This window comes from Physella acuta, unplaced genomic scaffold (assembly GCF_028476545.2).
Source record: "Physella acuta isolate Inbredline_101_S28 unplaced genomic scaffold, ASM2847654v3 ptg000375l, whole genome shotgun sequence".
Lineage (NCBI taxonomy): Eukaryota > Metazoa > Mollusca > Gastropoda > Physidae > Physella > Physella acuta.
In genome coordinates, this window is record NW_026731894.1 from 1,477 (window position 1) to 21,449 (window position 19,973).

The 19,973-nt window shown below is 34.3% G+C and overlaps 3 protein-coding genes across 7 annotated transcripts; 2 read left to right on the forward strand and 1 right to left on the reverse strand.

Moving 5' to 3' along the window:
• Positions 1–800: 800 nt before the first annotated feature.
• LOC131941881 (2-amino-3-carboxymuconate-6-semialdehyde decarboxylase) lies at positions 801–5,383 on the forward strand. Its single transcript, XM_059301445.1, has 10 exons — positions 801–979; positions 2,104–2,245; positions 2,359–2,408; positions 2,520–2,679; positions 2,782–2,858; positions 3,088–3,181; positions 3,307–3,402; positions 3,685–3,857; positions 4,107–4,205; positions 4,497–5,383. Exons 1-10 carry the CDS (start codon positions 923–925, stop codon positions 4,611–4,613), a joined length of 1,065 nt encoding a protein of 354 aa, XP_059157428.1. The 5' UTR covers positions 801–922; the 3' UTR covers positions 4,614–5,383.
• Positions 5,384–5,402: 19 nt separating this feature from the next.
• Positions 5,403–13,956, reverse strand: LOC131941879 (GTP-binding protein 10 homolog). The gene is made up of 9 exons (XM_059301444.1): positions 13,808–13,956; positions 8,633–8,835; positions 8,329–8,417; positions 8,055–8,199; positions 7,843–7,916; positions 7,702–7,754; positions 7,408–7,593; positions 6,846–6,969; positions 5,403–5,676 (listed from the first exon to the last, which is right to left on the reverse strand). The coding sequence occupies exons 1-9, from the start codon at positions 13,931–13,933 to the stop codon at positions 5,438–5,440; spliced, it is 1,239 nt and encodes a 412-aa protein (XP_059157427.1). The 5' UTR covers positions 13,934–13,956; the 3' UTR covers positions 5,403–5,437.
• Positions 13,954–18,666, forward strand: LOC131941882 (uncharacterized). 5 transcript variants are annotated; one of them, XM_059301446.1, is made up of 4 exons: positions 13,954–14,038; positions 15,353–15,459; positions 16,921–17,013; positions 17,724–18,666. In XM_059301446.1, exons 2-4 carry the CDS (start codon positions 15,363–15,365, stop codon positions 17,945–17,947), a joined length of 414 nt encoding a protein of 137 aa, XP_059157429.1. In that variant the 5' UTR covers positions 13,954–14,038; positions 15,353–15,362; the 3' UTR covers positions 17,948–18,666. The 5 variants fall into 5 exon arrangements, with proteins under 5 accessions (XP_059157429.1, XP_059157430.1, XP_059157434.1 ...); XM_059301447.1 differs by having other exon boundaries at positions 13,975–14,038; positions 15,337–15,459; XM_059301451.1 differs by lacking the exon at positions 13,954–14,038 and adding an exon at positions 14,049–14,137.
• Positions 18,667–19,973: the final 1,307 nt, after the last annotated feature.

Genomic DNA, 19,973 nt, shown 5'->3' on the forward strand with positions numbered 1-19,973 from the left:
CCCCTCCCCGAAAATTCTACCCCCGCCCCCGAAAATTTCAAGTACCCCCCACCCCTCTCCGGGGAGGAAAAAGTCTGAAAGAAACACTGGTGTCGCGCTTAGCCACTACGCGAAGAATTGCATTAAAGAAATTGCGAGAAAACCACTTTTTAGATTAGACACATTAATTAGGCGGTCATTTTATTATAGAGTATCGATGAAGAAATTTTCTTTTGAGTTGGGGAGGGGGGGGGGCTCAGACGTTCTTACGTGTGGGGTGGGGCTTCGCCCCTACCCGAAGAATTGTATGCAAGAAACTCTTCACGCAAACCATTTAGATTAGACAACATTTCCTTTTTATTATTCCATGTTTACGCGATAATCAATGACGTCAGTGCACTAAATGTGGCGACGTCATACTTCGTCTTTCGTTTCACTGTGAGAGTTTTTATTTTCCTTATGTTTTCTCTAGAGCGTTCTTGTCAGAATTTTTGCTTATGTTTTCTCTAGAGCGTTCCTTTTTTGCTTATGTTTTCTCTAGAGCGTTCCAGAGCGTTCTTGTCAGATAGATAGATACACAGACAGCGAAACTATTAGTATTAATTTTAATATGAGTAGCTAGATCTATAATGATTACATTTTGTCTTGAGTATTTAATTTTTTTTTTTAAACTTGATTTTTTTTTCAAATATGATAACTTCAAATTTTCAATCAGAATATGGCCTTGAAAAAGGACATGGAAAATATTTGGGGGTTACATTTTAAAGACACACCTCCGCGTTTTATTGGTTAACAAAGAGGTAAAAAGGTCACGGTGGAAAGCTTTGTAAACATCTAGATCTAGGCCTACAACACTTCTGACTAGAGTACAGTCTCTTGCGACAGCACACGTAACATTATTTTAGTGTTGGCGTTCTTTGTTTGCAAACAGATCTGCCTGGCCATGAAAATAGACTTACACACACATATATTGCCAGAGAACTGGCCTGATTTAAAAGAGGTGAATTAATTTGTAATTTAGGACTAGATTCTATTTTATATCACTTTTTTTATAGGCCTACGTACGTTGGCTAGAGGGAGTAGAATTGAATGTTGTTTTTTTTTTTACTTTTCTTCTTACTTACTTACCTGCTTAATTTACTTACTAGGCCTACTACTTAGAATCTACTTACATTATATTATTATTATACCTAGATCTAGAGATCCACTAGATCTAGATATCACACAGTACTCAGTAGGCCTAATAAATTAAAAATAGGGCTTAGGCTGAACTAAACAGCTATTTTCAAGTATTTTGGCAGTGTTTGTTTTACATGCACTCCAGCTCTAGATCTAGGACAGGTAGTCTAGGACAGTCTAGATCTAGGTCCAACCAAGCCCTGCCCTCAGTGTAGGGCGGTCTACTGCAGCTATATTACTAATATTATTAGACTTCTAGGTTTCAATTTGTATACTGTATAGTCTACTCTTAACTCGTAATATTACGAGTTAATATCAGGCGGGTTAGGGCCTATATTTATTATTATTTTATAATAATTATATTAATTAGGACTAGTTGAGTCTGAGATAGTGGTTGAGCCCAAGTAAGTATTAGCAGCTTTTGGTAATGTCCAATTTGGAACCTCACACTGGCAGTAAGAATACTCCAGTTTTTGAAGCCCTCCCCTCCGAGCATTATTGCAATTCAGACTTAATAAAAAATTAAAATTTACATAGGCCTAGAAAATATATATACTTTAATCCAGCTTCCCCCTCCCCCTGAAGGAAACTGTCTGAAAGAAACCCTGGCTGAAACTTGCCAGTTCTTGTAAAGAAAGGGTGATTCACACAAATTTTAATAAAATTCTGCTGAGTCTCCCCCTTTATAGTGTCTAGTCATTTATGGATAACTCCTAACTAATACTCATTCTGGAAGTTTAAATTGTAGAAAATCACTGTCACTTCACTGCTGGGGTGTAATAGCAACAGAAAATATTTTGTAATCGTAAGCTTATTTTTAAGTTCATTAGCTTAGATCGAGCATTGCCGTCAAAGACTGCACTAGGTAGTCTTAAGAGTAGGGTCAATCTAATGTTGAGGAATAACAACCTTATAGTTTGCTTGTAATAACCATCTTATCATCAGCGCTATGGATATGGTGGCTGGGTTCAACTTCATCACCACTGTGCGGGCAGGGCAAAAATGATGAAAGATGGCAAACTCTTCAGAGAAATTGAAGAAAACTGCTGGTCACCTGAAGCAAGAATAAAGGAGATGGATGCCACTGGTAAGTTGTTTACTGTAGGACCACATAATTATTTCACTGCATATATTTTTAAACCTTATAATTATCATTAAATTTTGTTACCCACCTATTGCTCAGTTACATTATTATTTCAGGTGTTGACATTCAGGTATTGTCAACTGTTCCTGTAATGTTTGGCTACTGGGTGAGTATGTTGCAGAATTTCAAAAACTTTTTAATATTTATTTATCTTATTATAATTTTAACCTTATTATAAGTTTATTTACAGTCAACTTATTAAACTGTCTATTGGCAGGCTGAGCCTAAGGATACTCTTGATCTTTGTGAAATGTTGAATAACCATTTAGCCGATGTTGTCAGGACATGCCCTTCTCGTTTTGTGGGCTTAGGCACTATCCCCATGCAAGCCCCAGAATTAGCTATAAAAGAGTTGATTCGTTGTAAAAAAGAGTTAGGTATGTGTACATTTATTTTGTACCAGTTGAATATCTACAGCGTGTTTATTTTAAAAAGATTGTTTATTGTTAAGTTATTTAAATTTTTAAAATGTGATACAGGGTTTCCTGGTGTCCAAATTGGCTCACACATTAATAACTGGAATCTTGATGCACCAGAATTACAGCAGGTTTTTGCAGTAAGTTTAAAATTAATACTTTGAACCCCAAACCAAAATGTTAAGGTAACACACCAGTAGAAATGTTTTGATTAAATAATCTGATTTTACCCTAAAGTAACAATTGTAGTTAATTCTTTTGAATGTTATTAGCATCTATTGGAATAGTCTAAGGGCAAAAAAAAAATGAACAAAAATATTAATAACCATTTGTTGTTTCATAAATTGAATGTTTAAATACTTTTTTCAGGCTGCTGAAGAACATCAAGTTGTTATTTTTGTCCATCCTTGGGATATGGAGCAAGGTGGTCGCATGCAGAAGTACTGGCTGCCATGGCTTGTTGGTAATGAAAGCATGTTTTGTCAGTTCATTAACAATTACACATTTAATCAACAATTGTACGCTAAAAAGTTTTAATATCTAAATATTTTACACTTATTACTAAAGTATTACTATGTATGTGTTAAGGAATGCCTGCTGAGACAACTATAGCGATTTGCTCAATGATATTTGGTGGAGTTCTAGAGAGATTTCCTAAATTAAAAGTCTGCTTTGCTCATGGAGGTAAATTAGTGTAACAGTATATTGAAAGTAAGACACTGAACTGAGATTAAGATTTTATTTATTTGAAAAAAAAAAATGAATTAATAATTATTAAAAACCTAAATAGTGTAAAATTCAATTTTGATCTAAAGTTTCTCCAATAATTGTGTTTTAAATATAAATATTTGAAGATTTAATTTGCAACATTTTATATCTATTTTTTTTATAACAAACTTTGTAAAGTATTCTGTGATAGTAATAATACTTTTAATAGTTTCTATCAATTTTTTGTCTTTTTTGTAGGCGGTGCATTTCCTTTTACAATAGGCAGGATAGAACATGGCTTTGAAAGCCGACCAGATCTGTGTGCTGTTGAAAATAATGTAAATCCAAGGAAATACCTAGGTCAGATATACACAGACTCACTTGTGCATGATGAAGAAGCGCTAAGACTTCTAGTCACTGTAATTGGTCAAGTAAGACATTTCTTTATTAAAGTCAAAACAGTTGGATAGCTTGATTTTTAGTTTATCCCATATTGGGTGAAGATCACATTTTATTCAAACGTGTAGTATTTAATGTTTTTCTACATATAATTTTTCCCCCAATATAAGTTGTTTGCATCTGAATTTCCACCTCATTTCAACATTCAATTTAGATTTTTTTTAAATTTATTTGAACCTTTAGTTTGAATTCACATTTTTAAATTTCTTAACTTTCAACAGAATCGTGTAATGCTTGGTAGTGACTACCCCTTCCCACTGGGTGAGCAGCATCCTGGGAAACTTGTCGAGTCAATGAAGGATTTTTCACCTGAGTTAAAAGTAAAACTTCAATTGTTAAAATAATCATTTTCAAATTAACTTGGTGTAAAGATTTGCAAACGTTTTCTTTTGTATGCATTTATTCAATGGTTTAATCAAATTAAAAAACATTCTGACTTTTAATACCATTATCCATGTAAGTTATTGAAATATATATAGTTAATGCACATTTAAGCAGCTGTTTGTTTTTCTCTATTTATTAAAAACATTAACACATTATGGTGCTTTATAAATAAACTTTTTAATTTTTCAATCTTTGCCAGCTTGTACTCTCTTTGTTTATTCTTACAGCACCAGCTTTTGGCAGGGAATGCAATGGAGTTTCTTGGCCTACATCCTAGCCAATACAAACCTAGTATCGGAAAAGAAGTTGAAATGGAAACGGATGTCAAGTTGAGAGTTTCTTAACTTGTGAAGTACTGCTCTCCTCAAGTTTCAAATTGCTGTTAAAAATGTTATGTTGTGTAAACAGATGAATTAAACCGAGTGCCCTATTTACTTTTTTTCTGCACATTTATTATATGTTTATATTATTAATTATAAAGTGTATTTAACTTAAAATTTAGGGTAACTGATTGATTTCAATTTATTTTTTAAGTATTGAAGATAACTTTTTGAGTGTTGTTAACAGTTGAATTGGTAGTCAATGTAAATTAGGTTAAATATTAGTGAAGTCATATAAATTGTATTTATAAAGAAACTTGAAATAAGGTGATGCGTTCAGTATTATTTAAATCTCTAAATGAATTAGCCTATGTAGTATTTGATTCAATGTTCAATTTTCTTAAGTTATTTACATATAATCATGTGTTCTAATAAAAGATGCACATCACACGGGTATGGTAAGCAACTAATATGTTGTTGTAAATGGCTGATAGAAAAGTCATTTCATGTATAGATTATTATACTTAATTAAACTTAATGAGTGAATTAAATTTTCTTGAAAGGTTTAAATTGCTGTAAAAATTATTTTCTATTAAGTACTATTTTAAATATTAATATTTTACATGTCTACAGATTCTGAATTAAACAGTTTTCTTGTGATAATGTTTAAAATGTAAATGATAAAAATTACTTAAATGGAAATGTACTGAAGTAAAAGCTTAAGATTATGTTGTTTTGATTTGTAAGACTATTGTCTATCACTCTTATTTGTACAGCACCTTTTAAAATGTAAATAAAATGAGAAAATTTACAAATTCATCACAGCTTTTATTTATGTATAAAAAATTTCACACCAGAGTAGATTTTAAGTGTTCCTCATGAATACTAATTTTTTCTGAGGTTAATAAAGATTTCTTTTTTTCTATTTCCTCTGCCCTCCGTTTTTCTGCATAATCATCCATTACTTCTCGTAATCTATTTTTAACAGATAACACATTTACTTTTTTCATTGCTGACATAGTCAGAATGTCATCAAAAACTGGCAACTCAGCTGGGTGAAACTGCTTATTCACTTGGTCCAGTGAATCTGTAAACACAATAATTTAACAAAGCATTATTATCTAAAATATATATGTTTCATGCTTTATGTGAATTATTTAAGATTAAAATTGTTTTAATTTATAAGTCAAACCACACAAAAAACATTTTTCAATATCACCATTTGTAAAAAATGGCAACTTTAATTTGACAAATACTGGAAAATTTCAAAGGCAAGTTGTCGCAGATACCCAGCAAAATAACAATAATAGAACATGTCATTGAAATAGTGTTGTGTGAGCTTGCAACATGCAAAATTCTGATCCACCATCCAAAGTTCAGAAGGAAATTAATAATTAAACTGTCAGATTTAATGTACACTGTACACACAGTTATAACTTGAGGAAAGGGTAAATCAGATTATGCATCTACTATAGACTTTTTAAACAAGACAATGACCCCAGAAGCAGAGCCCCTATATATTTATATGTGAACACCTGCTTGCCTCACTAAAAACTATACCAAATATTTCACAAAGCTCACAAATATTTCACATGGGTATTGGTGTTTTTCCATTAAAAAAGAAGTGAAGCCATAGACAGCTTTTAAAAAACACCTTTAAGTTGAATTAAATGACATTTAAAAAGGCTGATGAGCAAAAGAGACAGGTATACCGTAAAAAGAGGACATTCAACCTGTATATTACTGACATCACTATATCTGCTTTTGTTTCCATGCTGAGCATTTTTAAATAGTATTAATTTTCCCCTCACGGACTAAACCAGCTTCCAGACACGGTACCTCCTAGTATATTTTGGAAGTCTGGTGTTGGTTCAATATTAAATCTCGCAAAATGAGTGCCCAGCATTTGCATTTGATACTTTTGACTACCAGATAAATTAAGATAAGTTATATTTTTACAAATGCACTTTCTATTTTTGTTGGTGGATTTCTTTTCTAACTTTATATATTATATAATATTTTCCCTGTTCGATTAGATGCATAACAAACAGACTGGGAGTGATAGCTTGGACTGGTGACTTTTATTTGACATTCCCACAGGTGAAGCTGACAACATCTCAAAGTTGTATGTAAAAGACAGAAATAATTTTACTGTTTTTGTCATTGTCTGAATATGTTTTACATATTTTATGTACCTACTCTTTAAAAAATATTCTGTCCCAGAACAACACCTTGCAGAAAGAACAAAGTATTTACCTGGCAAGTTATTTACCAAATCCAAAAGCTGATTGACTTTGGCCTGACTAGGATCTGTATCCACTTTATTAAGCACCAATACAGAAGGTTTATTTATCATACCATTTCCATACTCAGACAGCTCCTGTATAAAAAATTATCACATTTTTAAAAAACAAACAATTTCTAAAATAATATCAGTTCAATTAAAGCAGGGGTTCCCAACCTTTTTTTACTCTAGAGCACATCCTAACATATCGGTAGGGTGGCGGGCACCACCTATTTTAAATCGACAAACTCCTTGCAGAGGCGTAGCGACCCTTCCCTTCACCCGGGGACAAAACTTTCGATTTGCACCACCCCCCCCTCAAATTTTCGATTTGCACCCCCCTCAAACTTTCGATTTCCATCCCCTTTAACCTTTCAATAATGTTTATGAAAAAAATTCTGTCTCTGTCGAATAGTGAGAGGCGGGCACATACGAATCGTTCGGCGGGCGCCATGGCGCCCGCGGGCACGGGGTTGGGAACCCCTGAATTAAAGCATTTAAAAAAAAATAGTTTGCAAAAGATTACAGCCATACCTGAATAAGCAGCAATAGTGTTTCAAACGCAGATCTCATTGGGTATTGAAGAGAAAGTTGAAATGGGTTTATATCTAACACATACAACAACACTTTAGTTCTTTCAACGTGCCGCAAAAATTTGAAACCCATTCCAAAATTTTCATGAGCACCTTCTATTAAGCCTGGCAAATCTGCTACAGATATCTGAAATTATTTTAATAAATCTCTTTAATTTTTGTTTTAAAAAAAATACAATTTGAGTAAACAAGATCAACTATAAGTACACATAAATATATTGAATAAATGTTTTACCATTCGACCATCTTCATATTGCATCATACCCAGTTGAGGAGACAAAGTTGTAACTGATGACAAAAAAAAACCTCTGGTTAATTTTTTTAGAATACTACTGGAATATCACAGTTGTAATACAAAAGGAATTGTTATACTAACATGGATAAGCAGCAACTTTAGGTTTTGCAGCTGATATTGTTCGAAGGAAGGTAGATTTACCAGCATTTGGGAACCTGAAGTGGAAAATATATTTTATGAAATAATGTACAGTTAATGTAATTGTAGTTCACAAAAAAAGTAAGTAAGTAAGTTAACAAAATAATGAAATAATTGTAAGGCCACATAATTTTAAAAAATAACCTAGTTCTTACCCAACAAGTCCGACATCTGCAAGTAATTTTAGTTCTAAAGAAACCACATTCCTCTCACCCCGCAGACCCAGAAAATTTGTTCTTTTGTTACCACCCATTCCACCCTCTGCTGCCTGACAGATATCCCCATCTTCGTTTAAATCAGCTATAAAAGGAACAAAGGAAAAAAATGTTAGATTCTAAAAATTAAAAGCTTATTCAAATTTACTTGAAACAGCATCTTCTTTAAATAAATAATTAAAATGAACTAAAGTGATGAATCTTTTCAAAATACCAATTTCCCCATCAGCTTTATGAACCAAGACTCCAACAGGGACTTCCACATGTAAGTCAGCACCTCTCTCTCCAAGAAGACAGAACCTACTACAGAACAACAAATGGTAGGACAATAAATTTTCAATAATTTAGTCTTAATATAATGATTAATGCAAGGTTTTTGAGCTATTGTTTTCAGCCATACTAACTAATAAAGTACTAGTATAGCAAGGAAAAAGTTTAATATAGATTTATTATAAATAAACATTGTAAAAATAAATTTTTAGCCTGTTTTAAGTCTAGATTTAATCTAAAGTATTTACTCGCTATTTCCTCCAGCTTCTGCTCTGCAAACTTGGTTAGGATACTTCTGCAGCACTTGTCTCAATGACTTTACTTTCTTATTAACGACAAAAATCACTTTACCCCCATCTCCACCATAGCCACCATATTTGGGGAGCCCTTGTCCACCAGCACCACCACAGGCTTGAATTTGAAGCATGTCAATAAATTGGGGATATTTTTTCTGTAAAATAAATAAGGTTATTATAGGCCTATCTGATAGTAACAGTGTGCTATGTGAGGGAGGGTGCTTTAAGAAATGTAGCAAATTGATATAGTAGCCAGTTGAGTAGCTTAATGCTAGACATCATTGTGATCTTAGACTTCTTCTTTGTACTCAATAGAGATTTCTTCAGGCACAATTAACTTAATTAAGTTTAAGTATTATGCACCATTAGGCCCTCTGAGTAAAAAAATAAATGTCGGCTTTGTTTTCAGTCTGGAATTGCTTCCATAACCTCTTTTCTGTACTCTGTCCATGCAAAAACAAAATAAAAAACAGTAGTTATATTCTAGATCTAGATAGATCTAGATTAATCTAGGCCCTAAATTTATAAATTATTTTTAAATTTTACAGTCTTGGACCAAAGACCTAGATCTAGATTACTAAGATTTAGATTCTAACCCTAGGCCGCAAAACATGTCAATCTTCACTTTTCATCATCTATATCAGGGGTCTCCAAACTACGGCCCGCGGGCCAGATGCGGCCCGCGAGGTCCTTTCATCCGGCCCGCGGACTCTCTGAGATCCTTTTGTCAACGGAAAAAAAAATTTGTTGGAGGTGTCTGAGAAAAAATTCAAAACAAACGGAAAATGTAGCAGTGAGTGCAAATACCATTGAAGTAAATGGGGCCAGTTACCCAGTAAATGACCTCCTGAAAGACGTTCATGTAAGGACGGAAGATTTTCCTAATATTAAAACTTTTGCATCCAAGTACCTTTCACATTTTGGAAGAACATACAAACTTTATCAAGAATAAAGTAGGCCTACGTGACGAACAGTTTGAGAACAAACTTGGACCTCGAGTGGGTTGTCAGTCCCCGACAGTGTTTCTTTCAGACTTTTTTCTCAGGTGGGAGGCACTTGAAATTTATATATATTATATATATATATATATATTCCGTTGGGTGTGTGGTGCGATCTTCGGGGGGGGGGGGGGGGCCTCAGCCACCCCGAAGAGATGCCTGGAAGAAACTCTGGCCCCCGAACTTATATTTGATAGTTAATGCGACCCACGGGCTGAAAAGTTTGGAGACCCCTGGTCTATATATATAATTCTCTTCTGGGAGACGCTAGAAAACAAGCTGCATGCGCCTCCTTACAGTCCCCTCTCTTTCTCTCTATCACTATCACTAGCACCCCCACCCCACCCCCACATGGTCTGGTGAGTTGTGGTCACGCTAAATTAAATGTTTACAAATCGTAGAGCCGGGTTTAGTGACGGCTATTAGGGGCAGATAATTTAGTTTGAAACTATTTTAAACTTACAGGAGGTAACTAAGAGGAGGCTGCTTTCACGGGGGGGGGGGGGGTTGTAGGGTCTGTGATTTAAAGCAAATATTTTCAGTGGCAGCATTGGTACTGTCGAATTCACAAATTATGAATTACTGAAAAGTACAAAATAAAACAACTAAATAGCGGCGTATGATACGCCGCGGGTCGGCTCGTTCATCATATTATTAATATAATGAATGATGAAAAGTGGAGAGATTAGTTATAGTTGTTACTAGTAGTAAGTAGTGTAGGTAGTAGGTGGTAGGCCTACCAATATTTTCTATTGAATAGGCCTATTTGTCAATATTTGAATATTAAAAATAGACCTATAGACTATATGACTATAGGCCTATTAAATAATAAAATTTAAAATCTATATATATAATTCTCTTCTGGGAGCCGTTAGAAAACAAGCTGCAACCTCGCCTTAGTCCCCTCTCTTCCTCTCTATTGCTACCACCCCCCCCCCCCCCCCACCCCCTCACATGGTTTGGTGAGCTGTGGTTCACGCTGTTTACATTTTACAATCATAGAGACGGGTTTGGTGACGGCTAATAGAGGCAGATAATTTAGTTTGAAACGATTTTAAACTTAGAGGAGGTAACTAAGAGGAGGCTGCTTTCACGTGGGTAGGGGGGTGGGGGGGGGGTGGGGGAAGGGGGGTTTCGTGTTTTAAAGAAATATTTTCAGTGTCAGCTTGGTACTGTCGAATTCACAAATTATGAATTACTGAAAAGTAGAAAAAACAACAACTAAATAGCGGCTTATGTTATGCCGCAGGCCGGCTCGTTATTAATATTAGCCTAATTCAAAAAAATTAAAATAGGCCTAGGCCATTACTAATACTAATTACTATAGGCCTAGGTCTATCTATCTATCTATCTATATATATAAAAAGCAACGTATGTCTGTCTGTCCTTTATGCATTATTACACCTCTCGTTACATCGCCGTGAAACTTTGGGAAGTTGTTGAGAATATTCCTGGGGAGGTTTCTGCGCTAAAAACATTTTCAAATTCGCAGGGGTGGCGAAATATCATGTTGACTGTCTGGCTCTTAATTTCCGAATATCACTTTTAATGTATCAAGATTCAGAACTATAATTTACTTTAATATAAGGGTCATCTTATCGTTTATTGTGCTTTTTATAAAGCGCAGAGCAGCTTGAAAATCGGACGGCCATCCTGTTTTCACCAAGCTTCTTTTGGAGCTTAATATGGGTAGTCTAGTCTAGTTCTATACGTTGAGAGCTTAATACATTTTTAAAGGGCCGAAAGTCTCAAGACAGCAAGCTTGCAGAAATAACTAGATCTACGTACGTTTAAATGGACGAGTGATAGATGTGTTAGGGGCTGTTTAATGAACACAAACTTATGTAATCAAATTAAACGTTGCAAAAGTGTCAAAAAGGCAGTGCTTGTTTTTTTTTTTTATAAAATTAGCCTGACGGTCGGCGGGTACCGGTACATGACGTCACGTGCGAGCGTTAACTCGGTGACGATGTGCTAAGTGGGGGAATGAAAAAGGTGGGGTTCAAGAAATGCGACTCGGCAAGCTTTTTACATTTCTTGACCAAGCTTTTTACATTTCTTGACCCTTCTTAATAGTTCTATCGTCCCCACTGAGAAAATGGATCACCAATGAATGACGCGTCATACTTCTACAGCTGGTCTTTCTCCCACAACCATCCCCTGTTTTCACGAAAAAAAAACAACCTGACCCGTCTCCAAAATCACATCGCTGAGTTCTACTCAACCTCTCCCCACCACAAATCACAATTTCTATCTGAAACAATATGTTCATATGTTTGCTCTGTAATAATGCACGCTGTCATTACTATCCTAAGAGCGACGTCATTTATGAGCTATCTAATATTGATTTGCTTACTGCAAATAAAGTGTTCAAAAGTTCGACCTCCCAACAATTGTTGTGGTCTTGGATGCACACTATTAAGTCTGAAAAGGTCTATTTTAGTCATTCATGTCAACTATATTAAAAAAAAAATACTATACATGACGTCACGCTTTTTTTGACGATTTTTACCTCCCCCCTCCCCTCCGTCACACGTCATCACAAAAAGCCAGACCCCTCCACCCCTAAAATGACGTCACACCTCAGCCTACAATCCCCCTCAAAATTGCAGTTGAATTGTTTTTAAATAGCTATATTTTTCCAAAATCTTGTCTGAACTCTGTCAAAATAGAGTATTTTAATCAATTGTTATTACAATGTATTAAAACAGTTTTCTAAAACGCAAAATAACGTCTAAAATTCATTTTCTAACATAGCTTTTTTAAAATGCAAAAGTGTGACGTCGCACCATCTGAACCCCCCCCCCCCCCTCATCACACAATGTCACAAAATTACGGACCCCCCCCTACGAGTGTGAGGTCATTTATGGACGACCCCCAGGCATATATTAAAACAATACAAAACAATCATATTAAACCACAAAATCAACACAAAAGACATGCGAATAGACAATTTATTGTTTTTTAAACATGGCCGCTGCTTGTGTTTACTCATTGTTGTCTCGAACGGGGTAGTTTAAAGTTTATTCCAGGATATTTATGACTGGTTTGGTCTTGGATTGTGATTTGTTATTCAATTATCTGTTATATTATGTAAAATATGACATAAATACGGCCAAATGAAAGAAAGAAATATTCATTAGTTACCTTCATCGCACATTACTAGCTACATTGGAATTTACGACGCTAAACTAAGATTTTACAGGGGCGTAGCGAGGGGGGGGGGGGGGTGCGGACAGCACCGGGTGACACCATTTAGGGGGGTGACACCAAGGCAAAAAATAGCAAAATATATAGATAAAAACTTGAGGCGGGGGGTGCAAATTGAAAGTTTGAAGGGGGGGGGGGGTGCAAATCGAAAACTTGAAAGTTTGTCCCTGGGAAGGGTCGCAACGCCTATGGGAGGGTGACACCATTAAGTGCCGCACCGGGTGACACCCGACATCGCTACGCCACTGCGAAAATATACTCATATTTAATGACATATTCATTAATTCACTCTCTCCTACATTGCTAGTTTTGGCCGAATTTACGACGCTAAACTAAGATTTTACCCATTGGTGATAAGTGATAATGATATCCTTCTAATTATAATTCTAATATCTATATATATAATTCTCTTCTGGGAGCCGTTAGAAAACAAGCTGCAAGCGCCTCCTTGCAGTCCCCTCTCTTCCTCTCTATCACTACCCCTCCCCCCCCCCCCCCCCCCCCACCCCCACATTGTCTGGTGAGCTGTGGTCACGCTATTTACATTTTACAATCATAGAGACGGGTTCGGTGACGGCTATTAGGGGCAGATAATTTAGTTTGAAACGATTTTAAACTTAGAGGAGGTAACTAAGAGGAGGCTGCTTTCACGTGGGGGGGGGGGGGGGGGGGGAAGGGGGGTTTAGTGTTTTTAAGCAAATATTTTCAGTGGCAGCATTGGTACTGTCGAATTCACAAATTATAAATTACTGAAAAGTAGAAAAAAAAACACAACTAAATAGCGGCGTATGATACGCAGCGGGTCGGCTCGTTTAATCTATTAGATTCTATTTCGTCAGACTTTCTAATTCTTCTATCCCCGCGTCAACGCGCGAGGGGGGGGGCGGGTACGCTATTATGATATAAATTACAAACTAACTTTAGTAAATTCTGAAAAGAATTTGTAAGACCCCAACTGTGTAAACTTGAATTTACTACAACAAATGGGTAAAGATTTTACGCATTTGGTAGTGCAGAAAAACCATGTAGAGGTTGCCATTTTCATTCTTGTTTGAAATTAGAGTTACCTTCCTTATTATCTCTAAACTGTTTTCGATTTAAATGTATTTATAATTTTACACTAGAATTTAATAATTGTACTAACTAATTTGTAAGCATTATTTTTTATTGTTTTCTGTCAGGCCTATTAAATTTTAACCAAGGAAAAGTAGATTTAAATCCAGGCAAAAACTAAAATGAGAGATTAGAGGTCCAAACTAGACTACTTTAGTAAATTAGTAAAATTACTACTAGATCTAGAATCTAGATCTAGATTATCTAGATCTAGAATCTAGATTTTTGGTTCTTGATCTGGTAAAACCCATTTTCGCCATGATTTTCGGTATTTTACTTGAAAATCTTACCCGGACTTATCCATACCGAGGAAGAAAGAGAGAGCTTTATTTTAATTTTTATTCATCTTAATTATTATTAATTAACATAGAGATCTAGATCTAGGGCCTAATGACAATAAAATAGTCACGTTGTGTCAAATAGGCCTAATATTATTTATTATAACAGTGTAGGCTGTAGGCCTAATATAAATAATAGCCTAAATATAATAGTGAGTAATAGGCCTATCCTATAGGCCTACTATATTATATTACTATATTTAGATCTAGAAATCTAGTAATAATCATTAAATTAAGTCAAGTAGGGCCTACTTATATTATTTAGATCTCTGTCTAGTACTAATACCGTAATATTAGGCCTAATAATATATTTTTATAATGTAGGCTTATAGCCTATAGAAGGGCCTATAAGTATAATACTACATAGTAGGCTACCTTTTCTTTCCCCATGAGCTGGCTGCAGTCAGGGATGTCCTATGGATGGACTCGAATCTGGGATTCGATCTCAAGACTTTTAGCAGTCAAATGTTCTACACCATACTACCATTATTATTTATATATATATATTTAGGGGCAGATAATTTAGTTTGAAACAATTTTAAACTTAGGGGAGGTAACTAAGAGGAGGCTGCTTTCACGTGGGGGGGTGTAGGGTAGGGGTTGGGGGGAGGGGTTGGGGGAAAGGAGGGTGGGGGGGGAGGGGTTATTGTCCTTAACGACCTACTGATAGTGTTTTAAAGCAAATATTTTCAGTGGCAGCATTGGTACTGTCGAATTCACAAATTATGAATTACTGAAAAGTAGAAAATAAAACAACTAAATAGCGGCATATGATACGCCGCGGGTCGGCTCGTAATATATAATTAAATATAGATAGGCCTATTATAATTTAACACGTATTGTAAATTACTAGGTCTATGTAAAGATGTATGGACAAAACTGATTTTTGCTACAAAATATAGTAAAAAATATCTTCTGTTATTTCTTTACATATTTATTTATTTAGTTACTTTAGGCCTAAAAAACAAGTATTATCATATGAAATATTATGTCTTAGGTTTCTTCCTTATCAGGGATTACAGTATGGCAGCTGATGTACTGGGTATGGCATTTATTCCATACTACGATCACTTAATGAATCTTTTACGAACAAACCCTGAACTACATAAAACTGCAAGAGGTAATATGTCAACTTTAATGTTAGAGTGATTTTCCTTTTTCAGGATTCTTTGTCATGAAAACTGTCTCTTCCTGAAAAAATGTGTTGTGTTGCTACTACTCTACTATGAACTTTGTTACAAGTCAAGTCAACACTTACTTGAATCATAACTTATAAAACTACTTCAACCTGATTATTCTTTTTAGTGACTAACTTACTTGCTGTGCATTGCTGCAGTCTCAAAAGAAAAGAAATTCACTGACATTTGTTATGATAACAAAAATAATAACATTATATTGAAACATACATACTGTCATTTTTGTTGAAACTTATTCATTTTAATGTGTTGATTTTAAAAGATTTTAAAGGATTGTTTTAAAATTCTTTCGTGTGCTCGTTAAATTCAAACACTTACAGTACAGTTGACAGTATAAGAAGCACAAACTCTCCACCAATTTAATTCCTTCAAACCAACATGATGCAATTTTTTATGTGCTACTAATTACATATTTTTAGATGTGTGACCTTGTTTTTTAATGTAAGCAATCTTGGGAACACATTTCTTAATTATTAGTGTGTTGATTTGTCCACATTACCATTCAGACACCCCAGGATATGCTGTATGAAGACATGGACATTGCACTGAGATTTTTGGAGCCACTGTACTACCATTGGTGTGGGAGGTGTGACCCTTGGTTTGGTTTAGTCATTGACTATAGAAGCCCACCATACTCCTAGTGTAGGGCACTCTTTAAAATGAATGTTGGTGCTTATGGTGGAGCCTCTGGGTCACATGACTGCTGAGGTGCTACAACTCCCCAAAGTTTCATTGTGATTAGATGAATGGCATTGGAGGGGGGGGTACATATGTCCTAGGGGTGCCAAAATAAGCTCATTTTAGCTGCTATTTTAAATTAAGCCAAATTGACAGTTTGTCCCCGGGTGCCGGGAGGGGTCGCTACGCCTCTGATGAATGGTGTAGTGATGCAAAACAGATAAACAGAGACACACACAAATAAATACACTAATTTATTTATAGAGCTATTAAGGCCTATATTTTACATACCAGCAATTTGAGATGAAGACCTTTAGTAGGAGTGTAGTGTAAACACAAAAATAAAAATTGTTAGCCTTAAGGTCAGCTATTAGTGACACAAGTGACTGTGTGCTTGTCTCTACAATGTCAAATTTTTAATGTCATACAAACAACAATTTTACACTTAGAATTGTTAAGGAACATACACATATATAGAGAGAAAGAGAACATTTTTTAACCCCTCCAACTGTGACCCACTTCTGCTTACACCACTATCCTCTAGTAGGCTACTTTAGAAGATCTCTTTTATCATTAACACTTTCCCATAGTCATCTTTTAAAACCTTCTTGATTATTATAAAATCCACCTACAACACCTGAATAAAAATTAATAAAACTAAAAAAAAAATTCCAAGATGTTTGTAAAATTATTAAATGCTGTTTCAGGAATCTTCAAACAAGTGGCTTGGGGTGCAGCTGGTACTGTAGCTGGAGCAGCTGTTGGTGGCCCTGTAGGGGCTATGATTGGTGGTATTGCTGGTATGTCTATCACATTTTACATTTATCTCATCTTCAGACACATCTTCTCTTCTTCTTCGTTCTTAATTTTATTGTTGGAAACGATCCCCTCCAACACAGTTAAGTAGACTTGTTAACTGATTATGCGCCATTGAGGCCATTGACTCCGATTTCAGCCTGTTTTTCTTTTTGGATTTGCTTCCATAGCCTTTGTCCAACCAAGAACAAAATACAGCAGTTGTTTGATTCCTAGAAGAGTGGCTGTCCTCAGCTAACAAGCCTCATCTGCCAGATGTTTCGAACTTGAGACTTTTTGGTTTAAGCAACCATGAGCTTTACCAACTCGACTTCAGACTCTAAAGTGTTGGATAAACAAGGATTACAATTGATATAAAATTTATTAAAATACAGTCTGGGACATGGCAGAGGATGCCTGTGTAAAATTAATTATTTTTTTAAAGCACTTTTATATTTCTGGTTTTCCCTGGGTGCTGAAGTAGACAGTTGACAGTTAAATAATTGTATAATTTATACAAATCCTGGTGTAGTATTCGATTACCTATATTTTTTTTTTAAAAGTGAAATCTCTTATGTAATTTTGATCTAACTAATGCACTCATACTTTCAGAAGCTCAGCTATTATTTAGTTAGTATTATATTATAGTTAATTATATAGTTTAAAAGAATGAGTTAGTGAATTAAATAAATAAAATGGAATTTTTTTTTTCAAGGTTCAATAGTAGGCTACAGAATGAGTGACGATTATCAGTCTTTGATTGATGTAATGCAGGACTTGTCTGATGAAGAAAAAAAGGAAATAGTTAAAAGAGTACAAGAACTTGTCGGAGGATCTGCAATAGAAGCCTTGACCCGATTTATTGGCAGCCAAGCACAGCGATCATCTCTGATTCACTTGTTAAGATCAGCCGCTTCAGAATTTTCAAAAGGTGCTTAAAAACCACAACCAAGTTGTGTTGATTTGAACATCAAAGATTTCTTATATTGCAATATTTTTTAACAATAATTGTTGATATTTTGCTGGTTATTTTACACTATTGCAGATGTACCAATGTTAACTTTTCTTTAATGTTAACATTACATTTTTTTAGATTCCTTATACTTCCACATTAAACTAAACTTAGTATAATTTCTCAATACTCTAAAAATTATATTACTTTTTAAAAGTAAAAAATATGTTATCTAAATTACAATGTATTAAAATTTATGTTATGTAAATTGGAAAATAAAACTTTTGTTATAAAAAGTAAAAGGATAAATAAAGTTGTGGCTAAAATTCAAAATAATGTTGCACTTTTTAACTTTTTAATAGCAAATCACAACATATTGCAGGGCTAAGACATTCCCCCCTCTCTCCAGCTCCCTATCCTTATTTCTAACACTAACTAACCATAACTTATTCTTACCCTTATCTCTATTTCTAAATTAGCAGGTGGGGGATATGTTGTATTGTAGGTTTTTGGGCAACAATAATTGTTGATATTTTGCCTGCTATTTTTCATCGATGCAGATTAACAGAACAATCTATTTGTGATAAAGTATTTATGATGTACCAATGTTAACTTTTCTTTATTTACAACTGTGCAGTTACATGTTATGACTTCATATTTTTTTAGATTCCATCTACTTCCACATTCAAAAATTAAATGACCACTTATTTTTTGTCTAATTGTTTTTTTTTTGTTTAAATTATAGATCTATGCATTTTTACTTTCCAAACCTTCTCGAATATTCTTATATAACACTACAAGGAATGGCAACATGGGATATTGTTATGATTTTTAATCAATTTTTTAAATACTTAAACTTTTTAAAAAATAGAATATAATTTTGTAGAAAAAAAAGAATTGCGCACCTAGTGAACGGCAAAAATATATGTTTAATAGTGCGGAATACTAGATCTAGTACTTTATAAATTCACATGTTTTTTTTTTGTGTGTTGAGAAATTGGAAATAGTGTAAAGTAATACTTCCAGTCAACGGAAATTACTCAAAATTTGATCGAAGGAAGAGAATTAGATCATTTACTTATTTGTACAATTACATTTATTTATCTGAAACAGTACTCAAGTTATAGGCTTTTGAAAAACCAAAAGTAGAATAGGCTCCAGTTGCTGGTAATCGGAAATTGCTGAAAAGTTGATACAGAAATACAAATTTGATATAATACTCATACATAAAATTTCATCAACCTAGCTGAAACAGTACTCAAGTGTTCACAGACATACACGCACACAGACAAAATTGAAAAAGTATGTTTTTCCGACGGAGGACGAGATTTCTTCTATATTTCGTATACGAGAAAGTAAAAAAAAAAAATGGAATCTAGATTCTATATTTGAAACAACAATATAGGATGATGAAAAGATAATAACCATCAACATTAAACAACACAAATATTATTTAGATGTATAAGACCATTTAGCCTAATACTACTTACTATAGAAAGCAATAAAACCCATATATATATATATATATATATATATATATATATATATATATATATATATATATATAAAAGATTAATGGGGGGAAACATGCTGTAATCCTTAATAAAGTAATGCACTGCATTGTTATTATTAACTTAATATCAATTATCATACACCTATAATGATATATCTAATTTCGTGAATGGCATTTGAAACGTATGGTATTATGATATTATCGTGTGTTGGCAAGTGTTATAAGTAGAGTAGAGGGGATTCCGAACTGTGGAAGGTGTTGGAGGTAAAAAAAAAAAATCCTTAAAAAACCGTGACGTCATTTGTTGATTCTCCCCCCCCCCCCCTCCAAAGATGAATAATTGCATATTATATAGACTAGGTCTATTGTGTATTCTATATCTAGACCTATTTTATTTTCTAGAAGAGACCGCAAGTGGCATATGGATGAGAATCAAATCAATAATAATAAAGACTAGATCTAGTTAGTTAAGTAAGTTATTTAGATCAAATGATTTTTAT